This window comes from Pecten maximus, chromosome 5 (genome assembly GCF_902652985.1).
Source record: "Pecten maximus chromosome 5, xPecMax1.1, whole genome shotgun sequence".
Classification (NCBI taxonomy): Eukaryota; Metazoa; Mollusca; class Bivalvia; order Pectinida; family Pectinidae; genus Pecten; species Pecten maximus.
In genome coordinates this window covers 36,956,752-36,976,527 of record NC_047019.1, presented here as the reverse complement: position 1 = coordinate 36,976,527, position 19,776 = coordinate 36,956,752, and the positions used below count along the sequence as shown (strand labels likewise).

General features: G+C 36.2%; 1 protein-coding gene across 2 annotated transcripts; it reads right to left on the bottom strand.

Annotated features, from left to right (window-relative positions):
• Positions 1 to 4,132: 4,132 nt before the first annotated feature.
• Positions 4,133 to 18,296, bottom strand: LOC117327942 (mucin-5AC-like). Of its 2 annotated transcripts, none has more exons than XM_033885194.1 (3): positions 18,173 to 18,296; positions 11,192 to 11,253; positions 4,133 to 10,183 (listed from the first exon to the last, which is right to left on the bottom strand). In XM_033885194.1, exons 2-3 carry the CDS (start codon positions 11,206 to 11,208, stop codon positions 8,842 to 8,844), a joined length of 1,359 nt encoding a protein of 452 aa, XP_033741085.1. In that variant the 5' UTR covers positions 11,209 to 11,253; positions 18,173 to 18,296; the 3' UTR covers positions 4,133 to 8,841. The 2 variants fall into 2 exon arrangements, with proteins under 2 accessions (XP_033741085.1, XP_033741084.1); XM_033885193.1 differs by having other exon boundaries at positions 18,173 to 18,295.
• Positions 18,297 to 19,776: the final 1,480 nt, after the last annotated feature.

The window sequence follows — 19,776 nt, the reverse complement described above, 5'->3', positions numbered from 1 at the left end:
AACTGCATATCTGCATTTTACATTAACCGGTACATTGACCAATCACATACTTCATCTTGACCAGTAACGCCACCTTTCGCGTCATATCCGGGGCCAAAAGAGTATTATACGGCTATGCCGAAAAAAACGTCTTTTGTACAATCTTTTCAGATCGCCAGATGTTAAGCTCTTGGTGGACTTACAGACGTAAATATGTCATTTTGATTTATTTTTGTTTAACATCCTCGATGTGAAGGGCTAGGGAGGAAGTCTCGGGACACTTTAGGTCTTTACCCACTCGGCCACCACGGCCCTTATATATGTCCTTTCAACATAACAAATATACACAACTTGAAAAGTAGATAAGGTGGTGTGTGACTTTCCTCATTTCACTAGGTTTCCACACTTTTTGCCCCTAACGTCACTGATGAGTCCTAGAGGGACACAACTACTGTATGCTGTCCCTATCATCACTGACGAGTTTTAGCCGGACAAAACAGCTGTATTATGCCCCTAGCATCCCTGACGAGTCGTAGAAGGACGAAACAGCGGTATGATGTCCCTAGAGCATCACTGATGAGAACAACTCTATGATGTCCCTACCATTACTGTTGAGTCCTTAAAGGACGAAACAGTGGTATTATGCCCCACGCATATGTAGCGGATCCTTAAAGATCACAAGTTTATCACTGACGAGTTTTAGCAGTGCACAACAGCTGTATGGTGTTACAAGCATCACTGATGAATCCTAAAAGAACAAAGCAGCTGCTTGTTGTATATGATGCCCTAGCATTCTTGACGAAAACTTGGAAAAAACAACTGTATGGTGTTCCTAGCACGTAACAGTTGTATGATGTCACTAGCACCACGGATTCCCGCAATGAAAAGCAACTACAGTATGGTGTCCCTAGCATCACTGAAAAGTCCTTAGAGTTGTATTATGTTCCAAACATCACTGGTGAGTCCTTAAAAGAACAAGTAGCTGTATAATGCCCCAAGTAACACAGATGCCACCTTAAAGGACAAAACAACTGAATGATGTCCCTAGCATTACCGACGAGAATTTGCAGAAGGACAAAACAACTTAATGATATCCCTTAGTATGAGTATCCTGATGAGTCCCTAAAGGACGAAGTAGCTGTAAGGTGTCCCTAGCAGGACGAAGCAGCTATATGCTGCCCCGAGTATCATTTAGTATCACAGTTCTTAAAAAAAAAAAACCAAAAAAAACTGTATGATGTCCTTGACATCCCGGATATGTCTTAGGAGGACAATACAGCAGTATGATGCCCCTCGCATCACTGATAAGTACATGCATAAGAACAAAACAGCTCTGTGGGGCCCCTAACATCACTAACGAGTCCTTAAAGACGAAGGAGCTGTAGGGCGCTCTTAGCATCACTGAGAAATTCTTAAAAGACAAAACAGCTGTATGCTACTGCTAGCATCCGTGATTAGCCTTAGGACACAAGCTGTATGATGCCCCTAGCAGCACTGACGAGAACGAACTTGTAGAAGGACAAACCAGCTGTATAGTGTAACTAGTATTACTGATGAAACCCGAAAGGACGAAGCTGTATGGCGTCCCTAGCATCACTGATGAGTCCTAGAAGGACAAAACAACAATTTGATCTCCCTAGCTTCATTGAAGAGTACACATAAAATGACTTAACATCGCTATGGTATCCCTAGCATCATTAAGAAGTCCTTAGATGATGACATCTTTATAATGCCCTTAGCATCATGGACGAGTCCTCAAAGGACAAAACAGCTGTATGAAGCCCATATCATCCCTGATTATCCATAGAAAGACAAAACAACTGTAAGATGTCCCTAGCATCACTGACAAGAACTTGTAGAAGGATAAAACAGTTGTATGATATGTCCCTTGCATCCCTGATGAGTCCTAGAAGGACAAAACAGCAGTATGATGTCCCTTGCATTATTGATGAGTACCTACAAAAGTACGAAACATCTATATGGTGCCCCTGGCATAAATAAGAAGTCCTTAGATGATGAAACAGCTTCATGATGCCCTTAGCACCACGGACGAGTTCTCTAAGGACAAAAACTGTATGGTACCTCTACTATCACGGACGAGTTCTCTAAGGACAAACAAGAGCTGTTGTAGATCACACAAATGTTTGTCAATAAATAATTAAAATATATGTAGCGTAAGATCTGTAAATTGATATTATTTTATACATGCTTGATGTTTGCGTCTGAGGAACAAATGCTTGTTTTCGATGTGAAAGGTTTACAATGTGTAAAAACTTGAAGTTGTTGTTCATATAAAAATTCGAAACTCCGGGATATGGTAGTCTACCCCCACAGGGAGATAAAGTCAGATATCAGTACCCTGGTACGATTATAAAGTGGTGTTAATGCCTTATAACATCATTGCATCAAAATGTAAATATACGGAAACCAACGCTAACGCCGACACCGACGTTCTTAAAGGACGAAGCAGCTGTATGGTGCAGTTTTATCTCTTACCGATGTCATATTTAAAGCTGTTTTTTCACTATTGTGTCTAATATACAATCCTCGACCTCCTACCCAGTAATATATGATCCCACAACAGCTCAAAAGCGTCAAAAGCATATCAAATGTCTTCCCAACCGACGTGATTTTTTTTAACTGGCACACTAATCGGAGTTATTTTAGTCGACATGGCTGTCGAAGTGAAATAATTCAACATGAAGCCATATTTCTGGAAATCAGATACAGAAGAATGGAATATCTAACTCTCATTGTGTATTGAAATGTCCCAATATCTAATGCGTCTTTGGTACTATCTATGGACGCTTAACGGAAAGAAATTGTATGATAATTTCAATATTCGTTATTCGGTATACTATACTGCATGCATCCATAACTAAACATGTTTAAAGGCGCTGTTTTATTTTCAACTGAACTGAACAATGCGACCACACCCGTTTTCAAAGACTTCCACTTATAAAGGAGTATGTGATACCAATTGTTCCACCAGTTAAAGTCGTTTTCAACCATCAGCATCATAGGAGAGTTCGTCTCCAAGCTCCAAGAGTGGGTGTAGGGCCGGTACTGTAAACAGTAATGAGCATTCTATAATGAATATCATTGAAAAGTATAAAGCTACCGATATTTGGCTTGTCCATTTTGGTCAACTTTGAGATTCAAGACACAAATATGGGAAGCAGACGAGATAACAGCGACTAAGCAACTTTCAGGGATAAAAATCTTCCTTATGAGAAAAGGCTAAAGGCACTGAATTTACCTACGCTCGAATTGATGATCAGCCTTTGTAGATTATAAATCGGTTAAAAGACGATGCATAATATGACCAACCGTAATACAAACCCATGTAGCCGGAGCTAATTCCAGGACATATTCCAATTAAGCATGATAAACAACCAATTATCTAAGAGAGTGAAACATCCATGGAACTTCTTACCGAAAGATTAAGACTGTTGTTGGCTAAAATGCCATTGTGTGCACAAGAAAAGATTGCTTCATGAAGACGATGTAGAGTAACTCTGGGCAAGAATGTCTCCAATTAAATGGAGGCAGTGTGACAATGACGGTCGGGATCACAACTAATGCTAGCACACTTCTGGTGATCAGTGATGGAAACTTCGACCGGTACATGCTAATGCGAGGATACCCTGCAAACCAACGTCATCCAGTTCGTGCAGCAAAATCACTTTACTTAACGCAAAAGTCGATTTCCATGCTTAACATAATTCAGAATTTGCTTAATGTCTTGAGCAACACTCCCATTCTCAATAACCTTGCTAAGTCCAATAGTCAATGTAATGAGCATGCTCGCTACGGACACCAACTGCTTCGAGAGGTATATATTGTGACTGGTGTACCCTTCCCTAAGATAGGATGCTATTTGGACAGGTTCAACGAACCGATCTTTAATTACTCCATTACGCCACCTGACTAATAGGAAGTATTTTGATAATATTGCGTGCTGGAAACACATTGTGTTGTTTTGCAACGGAGATTCAATCATTCTAACACACAAACAGGAGAATTGTACCTCACCTACAAATATTTAATAATTTTATGACAATATATACAACATGTATTATGACATTGTCAATTAAAATCGGTGTTTCCTAGATCGTATAGATCAACATTAATATACAACACAGTCCGTGTATAATTGCAACACAATTTATTCTATTGAGATATAACTATATATATTTATCATATTAGGTTCAATAAAAATGATAAAATCTCTCTCAAAACAATTTTCGTTACAGTAAAATGTTAGCCAAAATGAAGCTAAACGAAGGGTCAAATAAGTAAAGATCCCTTCTGTCATTGACGTACGGACGGACAAACAATCGATGTCTCTCCAGTATAATGGCAGTCATAATGAGGTCAGACTAACTGGCTAGTTAGATGCGATAGGATATCTACATTTATACAAACTTACTTTTCTCTTCGTTCACTTTACAACCACGCCTATATACATCTTAATATTTCAGACTCCGCATACATATTATTTAACCTGCAACACCCATTAAAATGACATACATGTACAATGTACTTAAGTTTTTACGTTTCGTCACGCGAAAAAAAAAAAAATTAACTTATGCCAAGTCAGACAAATAACGGCCAAGTACTGTAATGGCATATAGTTCGGAACTTCTATGTAACTTGATTCAATAATTTCGACGGACACAATCTTATTCAAAATCAAATATCAATATCGTTTCATGTTTAATTAAACACTTACAGTATGTTACTGGCTAAAATTGTATGCCGGATATGTTGATCATCTGTATGAAATACAAATAAAAAACACAGAAATCTAACAAAATGATTGCATACCAAAGGTTCATTTTTAATTTGCACAGCTTAAAAGGAGGAACATAAACGACAAAAAATGACAACATCCATACGACAAGAAATAACAACATTCATATCCTATGGCATTTTAATTAACAATCGTCAGTTTCAATATCTTGATTGCAGACGAAAATGTTTATCAATAGGTCACAAATAAAGAAAGCGAGAACGAGACAACACTGTCCTCCCTAGTGATGATGATAGCTATCAGCTTTTCTACTGCATCAGAAAGTATCTAAATTTCATGTATATAATGAACTAAAACGTATTTTAGTTACATGTATGTTTTAAAATGTCATTGAATGATAACATTGACTTGGACATATGTAATACCTTTACTTTTTGTTTTAATAAATGAGTTAGTTTTGAGGTTCATTGTTCATTTATTGGAATATACTGTTCCTCTTTCTGTCCATCGTGTGCATACATACACTGCATGTAATTAACACCAAAGGTTGTCAAGCGAACACGACAGAGGTGCTGGCTAGAATGGCTTATTCAAGACACTGACAAAAAGTAAGCCAGCACCATATCGATATGTCAGAACAAGTACATAATAATAAAAACAACATAAACAAAATACAGTATTGCGATAATGATATATCTTTACATACATTGCCGTAGTAACTTGTTTTTCGATGGACCAATATGTTATAGTGTTATTAAACGTTTAACAGACTTGTTATCTTAGAATGATTTTTATCAATAAGTTATCTATTTCGAGATTTGCGAACAAAAAACAACACAGAAAAAAAATCAATCTTTTTGACGTGTTTGCGTCTCCTTTTGTTGTACCGAACTTGAGAAGACATTGAAGTATAATAGATACACCAAATCTGATTACACCCAGTTATCATGTTTAACGTAAAAACTACAAAAACAAATAAAAGTAGGTTCGATACAGACATTCGTACTTACTTCTTACGACACTAAGATACCAAGAACTTTCTGTGATTTAAATACACATATAAATGGACATACCACGTGATCAATTAAAAAAATAATATAATATGACGTCACGTACCTAATGATTCCTTAGTAATCGGTATTGTCCTTGACAGAGGACTTCAAATTCAAAACTAGGCGAAGAACCATATAAAACGACAAACACTCAGTCTGTACTCGGGTTCAAATATTTGCCCAATTATCTTGACTTTCTTCCAGTCTACATACCAATAGCGTAAATTCACTCCGGTCCATACTACTGTGGGTCCAAAAGCTAGTTGGATCTAGAAATCAAGATCGACCGGTGTTGCTTCGGCAATACGTCGCTGTCTTATCTCTTCCAAATCTTTTTCTTGTTTCTTTAAGAGCTCTTTTAAAGAACTGATCCTCTCCTCTTTTGACAAAACCCTCGGAACCTTTGCTGGAACAGCAACTTCCTCAGCGGTGAGCTCTGGAATAGGGACTTCCCTTTTTAATTTCAATTCACACGATTTCCGTTTTGACTTATCAACATCCATTCGTTCTAGTTTGGGAGGTTCGTCGGAGTAGCCCCTGTCCATCCTTTCTTGTTTTACAACTACAGTGGGCTGAATACTTGCCTCGTCTCCGTAGCCATATGTCACGGGCTCTGGTTTGATATTGACCTTTGCAGATGTTGTAGTTGGCAGTTGTGCTGACGTGCTGATAATGGGAACTGCATTTGCACTGGTTGGCGCTGTGGTACATGCCTTCGACGTCACGTGAGAAAGAGCTATTTCATTTGGTCGTGTAGAGTCTTTGGGAGAACTTTTACTTACGACATGTGAAGCCAAATTTATTTTATTGTCATTTATGATAAACGCTTTTGGCTGACTGCCTCCATTCATGTATGGAACCAATACGGTTTTACCATCAACCCGTATCATATAAAATTGTTCTGTATTTGGAACCTTCTTAACTGGTATAGCAGAACATGCAGCTGTCTTTACTCCATCCGAAGTTTCGTATTTCAACCGCAAAACCGCATTGTTGGATGTTACCCGCTTTCCTTGGTTTTCGTCAATCCTTTGTAATAGTGTCACCTTTGGTACTAGCTGTAACATGTCCAGCTGTGTCTAATTTAGCTCGTAAAATGTCACGTGACTGTTTAATATTGACAGCGTTTGAACTGATACTGGCATCAGACAGCTTATTATCGCTAGTTACACACACATCTCCTTTTTGACCTTGTGGATTGTCTGCAGTCGAATCCTTTTGAGATTCTACTCGCTTGGAAACAGGTTTCTTTCTGTGTATAGCCAGACGAATATTGGATTTTTTGGACAGAAACTTTTGTCGACAGGTCCTAGAACATCGTGTATTAACGCCTTCCATTTTCCCCCCGTGCATGCGAAGTGTTTCCAAAACTACATAAGAAGGTGAAAATAGCTTTGATTCCGTTATCGCTTCATCTGGAAGAATAACTCCGTTAAAGTTAGACAAATGGTCGAATTCCCTGAATGTTTGACTCGAAGATTGTCCCGAATTTGTCGAACTTAGATGTTGATTCAAGCGGTTGGTATTGGACGCGTCACTATCGCGGTACAAATTTTCTGCTTCAAAGAAATCGATGTTTGGAGTTGCAGACTGTGTAGTTTGGTCTCCACTCGATAACGAGAATACCGAATCTATGAGGATTGGTAAATCGTCTGCACTTTTATCCTTAATGGCTTACATGATGCATTAAGCTGTTCAGTTAGCTTGGGGAAGGCGGTGATATTCGATTGTGTAGAGTCCGAGGGGAGTTTCGAGACCGGATGAAAGGTATTCCTCACATTTTTGTCATCGTTTATGGTCTTTACATTTACAACACGACTACCAGTATTAGAGGAAATGTTCCGTAAAGACCCAACTGGCGAAGTTGTCAGTCTCGCACACTTTGATGGGACGATGGACACGAGATTCCCCATGGTCTCATTTTCTTTTTTCAGTTTTGATGACAACATGGATACTATGATTTTGGGTTTTCGCCTTTCACTGGAGTCTGTTTCATGTATAACAGGTGTGACGATATAAGGCGATGACTCTGTGGGTCCGGAGCTTCTCACATACGTGAAGGTAGGTTTGGACGAAATCGGTGCATTTGAGTATGATGAAATACACGATGTTTTAGTTGGGCTTGACGTCTGTGTTACAATAACATGGACGGGTACGTTTTGGGAGTTTATTTTACTCGACGAAGTGGTGCTGGCCTCTACTGTAGCCTTTGATGTTGGTACAGGGAAAGACACATTGCCAGACGCGGATACACTTGATGACGTAACCGTTGACGAGGAAATAGTAGAACTTCCGGAACTTGTGGTTTCTAGTATTTGCTGATTCGACACAGGTACTTTAAAAACTGTAATTGTTTTCGGCTTCGTCATTGAATTTTGATGAATAAAAAACTGATACATGTTATCTTCCAGTTTTAAACTTGAAGGAAGGCTTTGGTGGAGACCTGATAGTGATCCTAACGGTTTATCAATGTTAGCCTGCGGAATGGTAATCTTGGGTAGTATTTTAGGAGTTGTGGTAATATGAGCTGTTTTACTGCCCTGTGGTCCAAGTGGATCTAATAGCCCCGTTGGCTTGAGATTGAGTGCTGCATTATGACTGAAAAGCACCATAGGTGTTGCGCTACATGAAGTTGTTTCGTCACTAAGCCGAGACACCTGAGCACTTATCGCGCTTGCAAAATCCCCAGAGCTTGTTGCTGTTTTGAACGTGGTTGTTGTATTTGTGCTACATGCCATTGTTTTGTCGCTGGGACATCCTTTGTTTTTGTTTGAAATTAAAACAGGAGTATCGTCAGCTGTCTTTGGAACAGGTACGGCCTGCAAATGATCTGAAGTGACTACACTTATGACCTTGGGTAACGACTTTGTAAAAGGTGCTGTAGTGGTCAGGTTCATACTTTGACTAGTAGTGGAAGGCACTGTACTTTTACGGGATATTGGAGTTACAGTGTTTTGTCGAGATTTCAAAACCTTGCTACTCAATGGGAAAGTCGGTTGCGGAATCATTTTCCTGTTCTTTAAGAAGAACGCTAATGTGTCTTGTAGCGTCTTGTTATTCGGCACAGGCGACTTGCCCAATAGAGCCGCCGCTTCTTGTGCGGTAACAAAGAGAGGGACTTTCTTTGGCTGGTGGCGAAACAAGAGCGACCTCGGGTGCTTGTTGAATATGTGTTCCGTTAGTAATGTTGGTTTTTTCTGAGCTGGTCGTCATAGGGACTGCCGATACGGTACTTTTAAGTTGGTGAGATGTACATGAAGAGGCAGTGGTCGTTCGTTTGAGTATGTTTGGAATTAATGTGGCTGGTTTTGGCACAACGGAGACATTTGTACATGGGGTTTGGAGAAAACTGGGAACAGACGTATTAGTTTGGTTTGTATTGATTAATACTGGAATTAATGGAATCTGTAGTGATGAGTTGGGAACTCCAGTCTTTTGTACTTGCTGAATGCTGGATGAAGTGACGAGAGTCGGTTGATTTGATGGCAACATGGCGGTTGATGATAAAGGATATGACAATGGATGTGATGACGTTGAACTAACCACCACGTAAGGCGTTTGAATATATGTTGTTATCGGCTGTGACAGAGATGTTCCGGCAGGCAATTGATGTAAAGGAGGAGCGTTCAAAGCTGTTGGCAAAGGCTCGTCACATGTTCTTGATGGTTTCGCTGGAACAGCAGCAGAGGTAAGAATCATCATCGGTTGAGAACTGGGCAAACTCGGTACACTTGGTAAGGGTGCAATGGGAATTGTACCTACGGACGGGACAGTTAAACTGTTGCCTGGGATACTGCTAGTACCCTGTATCACATAAGGTTTAGGTTCTATTACTGATAAATTTGTGCTGGACTTCACGTCATGTTCTTGGTTAACCTGAGATTCACAGTTAGCAGATGAATGATCTATTATGCTTGCGCCTGTCAGTACAAAAGAACTGACTGAAGCTGGAGATTCTACTTCGGTTGGCACATGATTTGATGATGGTATCGAATTACTTTTCAGTAGTTTTACGTCCTCACTTGCCTTGGACTCTGATGATATGTGATTCGCAATGTTCTTTAGGACTGTCGATAGGCACTGTGATCCCGGCGCCTCCCATTTAGGTTCCAAGGAATTGGGAAAAGTTGAATTTTCTGGAAGAGGTTTGGAAACTTTATTGGATGAGAGATCGTTGCTAGGAATGTCTTGTTTTCCTGTATTGTTCTCGGGCATCACAAGGAAGAATTTCCCTTTGTTAACTCCTTCCGACGGGACCATGTAAAGGTTTGATGAGCCATCAGGATTTGTCCGTGTTATCAGTTGGTGCGATTCATTTGGATTAGACGATGCAACCTTGTCATCACCTTGCACGAGGAGTTTTCCTTTTTTGTCGATCAATAATTTGCCTGACCCACTGAAAATATAAAACGTTTTACATTTTATATATGTTTTATGCATAAGAAAAATAAGCTTAATATAATTGATGGGACGTATCATAAGTGAACGTGCACATTTTTCAATTATTTAGAGTTTTCGAACCCAAATTTCACATTTACATACAGATGTTTCATATCCTCTAGAAACTATAATGTTCTTAATTAGAAGACACGGGTATGACTAAAAATAAACATACATGATCAAACGACAAACTTGATGCATGAGTAAGAGCAAGTTGTTGACTGTCTGAATACTATGACGTCATAATAAATGTCATCCGATTGTGAAAATCATTTTTGCACACGTGTTGATGTAGTTAATAATGAGTGTGTTGTATTGGACGGGCATTGCCATGTACTGGAAAGTTTCGTGGGTTATTATGCGTGTAACTGGTGATACACGATTTATTCTGACGTCAGGAAATAACATCATGACGTCACACGTTTTGATTACTACGGTATGAATGGATACAACAGAAATAAATCCAATATGATGTCTAGAGTTATAAAGTCTATTGATCGCATGTCTTCGTTTCATGCGAGATTTATTTTTATTTTATTTTTAGTTATCCGTAGACTACTAGAATGATAACTCGCTTCATAAACCTCTTACCTAAACGTAGATAGTCTACATACATGTGAGAAGGTGACAGAAGAAACTGTTGTGGTAATTGTGACGATTCTCTCATTAATGAATCTTTCGTATTAAAAATACAATTTATTTTTCTTAATCCGTTTATCATTCATATGCCAGTTGAAGCACGTTGTATTCTGTTACCTTTCGAATACATTTGGTACACAACGCTTTATATACATTATATATATGCCGTGGTATATATAAATCCTGTCGTTATATCTTTTTAAGATATGTTTGTTTCTCTTGTAAGTATAATGGTGCGTGAAAAACTATTTATATGTTATTTTATGCATACTAATAGTTAATTAACTGCCATACTGGTTTTTTTTGTCTGATATCGAGTACTTACATCGTTACCTTGTCCATATTAGATATCGGTCGGATCCATACGCTGGCCACTGTAAACTTGTCCTGAAAGGAATCAATTTACAAAATGTTAATTATTGTAATTATGCGACACATATATATTAATGGGATGTATAAAACTGGGGAGTACAAAAATATTACTGCTAGTCACGTAAAAACCCTCAAAACTACAAACATGTAGTTCCTATATATAGCTAGTAATTTTTATTACAAAACACTGATATATATTAATATTCAATTTACAATGTCTAAGTGCGTTTTCATTTTATCTATATATAGTTTCACAGGGACTAGGCACATATTTCACGGTTCATATAATACATGGACGCCACATATGATAGCTCTGGTGTTGAGAACTTGTGACGAGTCCCTGATTATATATCTGTCGAGAATCGACACCAAAACTATTTGGTATTGTATAAACTATGTCTAACAAGATGTGATCACCGATTTCGTATATGTATCTTGAATTGTTTTCTTTTTATTTTCGTCGGCCGAATAAATTTGGCCCGAATGCCGCCCATTTACATTTAATTCAAGAAGGTACACTATTCTCTAGCTTTGTGTTCTATCCAACTACCTAAAGCGGACAAGGACAATGAGTCTGGATATATAATCTAAAGTACAAATAACAACTCCTTCGCAATAAAAAAAACCCTCTGTTGCGACTGCTCTTTATTTTCAATTGGTTATATAAGGAGTATAGTTAAATATTAAAACAACAAGCATTAAATTATGGGTAGCATATAATATATCGGTATAAAATTATTAACTAAGTAATGGATTGTTAAATTGACGTTGAATCTGAAACTGAGTAAATCGCTAATTGATGTATATAATGTTCAGACTATAAGAAGTGCAGTGATGTCCAAATTCAAAACATAGTAGAACAAATAGGCGCCATGAAAAATTGTGACCGACGATATCTGTCCCGATGGTTACATGATTTTACTTACAGAGTCATGCATTCGCCATGATCATCAAAACAATTTCTTGAATTTCAGACACTTTCAAAACGAACCCATGAAAAGCGTTCCGTAAAAAAATATTTATAATATTAAACGTTTGCTAGGATTGTAATTAAACACTTGGTCAAATGACTTTTTGTTGGCACTCTGCCCTAAATCCAACTGCACAGGTCATGAAATAATGCTATTTCGAAATCGGTATTTTATATTTTTATAATTTATATAGAGCATAATATATAAGGACCGCAAATATCAATTGTACATGATTTTGTGAAGTGAACGAAGTCTGAACAAAGGTTCTGGATAACCATACAGTATATGGTTTCAAAATTGCATCAACGGAAATTATGTAATGTAGGTTTTTGCAATGCAGACTGATTATCTTATTTTTTTCAGTACCAGTTGAGTGTTTTTTTTAACTTTATTTCCTATTAAATATAAACAAAGCGTTTCAAAGAAACATAATGAATACATGGTTAGTATCTTACAATACAAGGTTTATTTTTAGCGAGGGTTAGGAAAGATGAGGTGGCGAGCCGTCTCGTCTTTCCCTTCCGAGCCAAAAATAAATCTTGTATTGTAAGATACTAACCATGTATTCTGTTTGTACTGCAACACTTTTCTACGAGTTGACGACATTAAAAACAAGCAAATTACCGTTTTGTTTATCTTTCTTGGGTACGACAAGTGACCCTAGTGACGTGAACAGCTACATCGCGCAGGAAAATATCCATTCATTGATACAACTTGTGTGTATTTACTACCACGAAACTATCAATGCGTCATTGAAAAATAGTTCCACGCTTTTTATGTAAATCAGAATTTAGTTTCAGTTAAACATGTATTGAAAAATCACACAAACGTACGATGGCCGACAGCGGCCGCCAAATAACAACTACAGAGTAATAGATTTGTGTACATGAACATTTTCTACACTTACAGTAAAACTACTCAATATTGCAAAATGCGTACATGTACATATTGCAACTTGTCATGTACAGTACAACTACTCAATATTGCAAAATGCGTACATGTACATTTTGCAACTTATCATGTACAGTACAACTACTCAATATCCATTAACATTCGAATCCAACATTCCACAATTTGATAGCATGAATTGAGGTTAGTTGGTGTAGGAGGCTACGTGTTATATTGGGTAGAGCACGTTGTGATACGCCTATATTCCGAATGCTCTTTATTCCGAAGGCCCAATAGTCCGAATCGAAGGACCGATAGTCGACGGCCCAATTGTCCGAAGGCCCGATAGTCCGAAATATGTAATATCGTTATGTGGATAAATATTTATATGAATGTATCAATGGTTTTTCCATTGAATCTGATATGTGTATATGAGTATGTGCATCACGAGTATGACAGAATATATATACGAATAAAGTCTAATTAAAGAAAAAAGACAAACAAACAAAAACGAACAAACTTTGAAAGGCCTGGTCAACGCAATTTCAGTGTTTTCTTATAAAAAAAATGTCTCAAGTGAGCATTGTATGAAAATATGAACATTGATATTCAGGCAAAATAACCACATTTCTATCATCTTTAAGATTTGAATCATTGAATGTTTACCCAAAGTTGTAGTTCCTTATATCCACATGTTGATGACGGTGGTCAGTTATACGGTCATTTGTTGTTGAGATGCGTTGAATTAAGGAGCGATTCTAATGTTGCGTTGTTTCTTCGTGGCGTTGTCGAGCTACATGATATTATTAAAATTGACATCCGATCCATTTTTGCTTCTGGTTCCCAGTTTTTGTGCTTACGCGCCAAGAACACTTTCTGCGCATGCCACGCATGTTTTTTTATTCTGTTTATTTCTGTTAATTTTTTTTTTTTTTTTTGATCCAAATGTTTATCTGTGAAAGTTTCTTTTGAGCCATTCGACATTGAATCCGTAATTACCTAATTTCTGAGTTTTAAATGTAAGGTTAAAAGAGATTCAGTAACAATTTCGAGTAATGCTAACAGAGAACTATATATTATAAACATTTACATATTTTCGGACTATCGAGCCTTCGGGCTATTTGGCATTCGGACTATTGAGCCTTCGGCCTATCATATATTCGGACTATTGGGCCTTCGGAGTTAGGTATTACCCCACTTGCAATATCAGTTAAAACAAGACTAATATCATATTGGTCACAGTTGACACATTCTAAAGATAGTAAATATAATATAACTTTATACAAACTCCTTTTTTACTGTCATCATATTGAAAATAGGCCTGTTACATATGTCAGTTTTGTTAAATCTATACTTAATGAATGTGAAATGAGCTATTTATGGAATAACCAGTTTACATCCGAATGTAATCCTGTATGGATTAGACATGTTATTAAGCTAATTAGACTAAATGACCAGTACTTACAGAACTGGGAGAGTGATGTTAATAACTCATCAAAATCTATATGTTATAGAATTTTTAAAAATAATTTTAATTTTGAAGATTATTTAGATATTTTAGATGATAAAGACAGGATCACTCTTTGTAAATTTCGAACAACTAATCATAAATTTATTGTTGAAACAGGCAGATGGCACCAGATTGAATATATTGATAGAAAATGTCCACATTGCATTAGTCAACAGATTGGTGATGAATTTCATTACTTACTTGAATGTACAAATTTAGCTACAGAAAGAAATTTGTATATACATGTAGACAAGTATTTTTGGTTACGACCGAATGTAATTAAATTTAATGAACTTATGAATGCTACTAATATAAAAACACTTAAAAAATTGTGTACATTTATAAGAATAATCAATAATATTATTTGTCCTCCTTAAAACAAGTTATGTATATTATGAAAGTGCTGTATATCTACAAACGAACACTACACGAATAATGATTGTATATAATATTGTAAATATGTTTTCTCTATGCATTATGTTATGAAAAGAGAAATAAACCAATTTGAATTTGATTTTTTGACTAAAGGGCATTCGGAATATAAGTGTGTCATCGCGTGCTCTATCCTATACAACACGTATCCTCCTATACCAACAGTAACCTCAATTTCATGCTGTCAAGTCGTGGAATGTTGGATTCGAATGTTAGGAATGTTAATGGATATTAAGTAGTTGTACTGTACATGACAAATTGCAAAATGTACATGTACGCATTTTGCAATATTGAGTAGTTGTACTGTAAGTGTAGAAAATGTACATGTACACAAATCTATTACTCTGTAGTTGTTATTTGGCGGCCGCTGTCGGCCATCTTACAAACGCCTGATTATTCCTGACAAAGACCCATTTAATTTACAATATGCTTAAAACAACAATCCCGTCAGATGTGGAACAAATTTACGTGAATCGTATTGACGTATAAAACAATTGTATTGGTTTATCTGTCAGTAGATACCGGTCAGTGTACATGTGTGTGACAGTTGCAGGATGAAATATTATACGGTGTTACGATAAATATATATATTTATTGCGAAACTCGGTAAAGTGACCGATGGTTTGCTTATTTAGTCAGTTAAATTAAGTGAAGAAAACAACATTGTCAGAATGAATTTATAATTTAACTACTTATTAAGAGTCGGATATCCCAGACCCTTGACCTATATGACCTTGACATTGGACTCATTTACCTTGATCTTTCGTCAGTTAATTACTTGATCGATTGATTCCACAATGCTTTGCTTCATTAAGTCATAACACAATATTAAGCAGTGAACATATACAAAAGGTGACCTTGACTTTAAACTGTGTGATTTTGACCTTTGGTCAGTTGACCCTTTATTTAATCTCCTTGTGCCATAATGTCGTAACAAAATACATTACAGTTAATATTGATATTCCCAGCGTGTATTCTCCATTTGGCCTTAACAACGGAACTTACGTTAACAATTCGTTAAACTAGGAATCTTAGTGTTTCCAACATGAGAAAATGGGCACACTGGGAGAAAAATGGGCACACTGGGAGAAAAAATGGGCACACTGGGAGAAAAATGGGCAACACATGACGCATGTGTCTTACGTCTGTGTTAGGAAAGGGAAGTTCATAAAGATACAAATACTTGGTAAATGACTTATTGTTTTGTATATTGTATTGTACATTATGTATAGGTTTTAACATATAATCATTCAGGAAAAAAAGGTGAATGCTATCGTATACAATATAAGACAACTGTTTTCAGTAATCTTAAATCTAATTCTATGAATCTATTTAAGGAATCTAATGCGCTTTATTTTGACAGCCCCCCCCCCCCCCCCCCCCCCTTTTTTTCACATATTGTGAATATATTTTGGATAAACTATCATGCAAATGAAATAGTATGTGTTTGTGTAAATGTTTTTGTGTAATTATATCGGTTTACTTTCTGTAATTGACAATCTTTACCGCAATCAGCTGTTTACTATTTTCTATCTGTTGACGGGATGCCCCATCAACGCGTATAATTTCCAATGAATGGCGGTTATTATAATTTCTTTTAAATAAGCATAAATAACATGTCAAAATGTAAGTATAATTAAGTAATTTTTATTAAATTGTTTACTGGTGAGTAAACTGAATTTCTTTACAGATTATTCAAAATGACGCGTGTCAGTGAACAAAAGATACTATTTGACTAACTTTGCTTCATAATGTCACATCAAAAGGTTTATCACTTGATTGATACAAACATTTGATCTTGACTATTGATCCAGTGTCCTTGACCTCTAGATCTTTGATCCAGTAATCGTAACCTTAAGTCAGTTTACTCCTGTTTAATTCCAAAGAAAAATGTGTCATCATGTAATAACATACAACAAAATGTTAATCAGGGGAATCAATGACCATGACCTTTTAGCCTAATAACATTGACCTTTGAATTTGAAATAATTATGCATTGCTGAGATCTGCACAAATATCATTGGCCTCTCCGTTATTGACAGCTCGAGTAAGTAATTGAACTATTTTTTTTTATCCCTGTGACCTTGAAAGTCAATGTCATTAATTTGAACAAACTTTATTTATTCATTTGAAATTTAACATTTAACAGCAGTCTAGTACACAAATCGAACCCTCCGACCATCAAAATATTATATCTAGCTATAACTAATAATTTGAAATAGCTACAATATATTGCCGCTTATCGACTATGCCACGAAAAGTTGAAAACCTTCCTAAAAAGACAGCTAAGGTTTCTAAACATTACGGTAAAATAATTCATTTTTCTTTGTTTTCATGGTAAATACTCAAATGTGATTGGTCGAAAAATTCTTTTCATTCTTCTATGAAAGAAATTCCGAGAAGGGCGCGAAAAATGTGACGTCACAATACGACAATTGACGTTGCGTATTGATTTGAGAAAAAGAATCCCATTTAAAACCAGTAAAATTTACATAAAACATGTTTTAAATTAGAAAATCATTTTCAAAAATGAATTATAAGCGTTGATGTCAATTATTTTATAGTTTCATCGGGGTATTACAGAAGTTTGCAAACAAAATTTGTTTCATACCCCGATGAAACTAAAAAAATGACATCAATGCTTAAATGAATTCGGCTTCTATGGTATACATGCAATGATAATAATTGACAGGTTTTATATACAGCGAAGCATCTATTTAAGAAAGTTTCGTGAACACATATTTTAAGTTTTCCCTTCATAAAATAAAATAGAGGCATATTTTGTAAAATATGAACCCATGTTGTTAATATATCAGTATATTAATAATATATATGAAGTGGAATCCTTCCGAAATTGAAAATAAATAGACTACAGGAGTTTTCACCCTTTTTAATGATGACCTCGTATTCAAGTCATTTTTTTTCCCAATACTGCATTAGTTCATTTTATATTGCATTAATGTAAAAGTTCTTTTTCAATAGCAACTTCAAAAAATCTTTCTGGTTCAAATAATTTTTGAGTGAATCAAGTATCTCACTTCCTTGCTGAATGAATGTTATTTACAGATTATATACAGTATACTACCGTTTGTATTTATCAGCTTAGCAAAGATCTAAACACCAAAAAACTTACCTATAATGGCAGAGTCCTATATATGTATACAGATACGAGGCATCGGGTGCTTTACAAGACAAAACGCCATTCACGCGGGACATATATAACCAAAATGGCGTCTCTTCCTTTAGAGAGAGTGCGCGCGTCGATAAGTTGTCACAGCTGTGGAAGTGTCGGTCTTGCGCATTTAATCGATATTGCGCAGAGTAAACATCACAAAGATTAGGACATCGTAATGTTATATACGCCTTTGATATCAATATTACATGGTTAATTGTTATATAATTAAAAAAGTACCATGAATATTTACAAAAATAACATTAGAAATAAGCAACTGCGTTTAATCATCAGTTACCAGCTGTACGAGAACTCGGTAAGGTCACCGGAAGTTCATACTGGGGAGTAATCATTGTATTATGTGCGGCAGCGGTTGAGTAGTGTGTGTACACATGTGGATTATAGAGAGGCGAAGCAACAGTACTGCGACGAGAGATCAGTGAGCTGTAAACAAATAATTATGTACACCTGCTGTGTTAACTGATTTATATCTAGATACTAAAGGAATCATTTCGGCTAACGTGGCGACTGAAAATGTGGTTTAGCATATCAATTTAAATATGGTGCGACGTCAATCTACTAGGCCAACAGAAATAGTAGCCGAGAGTTTCCAGAGATGGGCAATGTTCAGTCCTGCTGAATAGAGCAATACGTCTCTCTCTCTCTATATATATATACGAGATAAGACAAGTTTATATTATTTATTATCTTAAATACACCAGTAATTCTACACTGACAATGTAGGCGTCAACATATAGGCCTAACAGTAGCACTATTTAAGTTAAATGATCTTTTCATTAAAAGAAACAATTAATATCTTTCGGTCTCAAGACTCTATACTTCACCACAAAGGTATACATATCAATTCATACTCTAAGTCATAAACGTTGTTATCATAATTATATCCCCCGGCCACTAATTTAATTATGAATCTATCACATGCTGCTTGCATGGATACATTATTATATTTGGCTTGTGCAAGTCTAGAGTAACAGCTATAAGCTACACCATTTATAAGAGAACATCGAAAATTTCCTTCCTATTGTCAAAAAAATTTAGAATATGTTAAACACTTCAACATTGAAAAACAATACACACAGCATGGGCAGTCAGAGCTAGTATGGAAGTGCCACATTGACCAAATTTTAGCCAATGATTGAAAACAGCATTCAGAATACAGCAATTAATACTTCACATATAATTGTACTTCAAAATGAAGGTAACGTATGTGATTATTATACAAACGGAAATGTTTTAACATCAATATGTCGCGATTCTAAAATCCATAAGAGAGCAAAAAGTCAAGAAATTATTACTAATTAATGTTATTCCACGTTAATTTCAGTAATGAGATTTCTACCACAATAATTATTCATTCTCGATTGATTTACCTTAGTAATTACGTCTCTGAATTAAAGTTTTCTATTATAATATATCATATTAATATTTTTTAACTCCATTATTTTACGACAAATGCGAAAAGAATCATATAGATTAATGTTAATTACTCTGCTGTACCCGGATGGAATCGCGTAAATGGTGCTTACTGTGGGAAGAAACCGGAG

What these genes read in the sequence shown, in the direction of transcription:
- LOC117327942 (XM_033885193.1), bottom strand. Translation starts at nt 8,795, where the DNA reads ATGATTCCGCAACCGACTTTCCCATTGAGTAGCAAGGTTTTGAAATCT.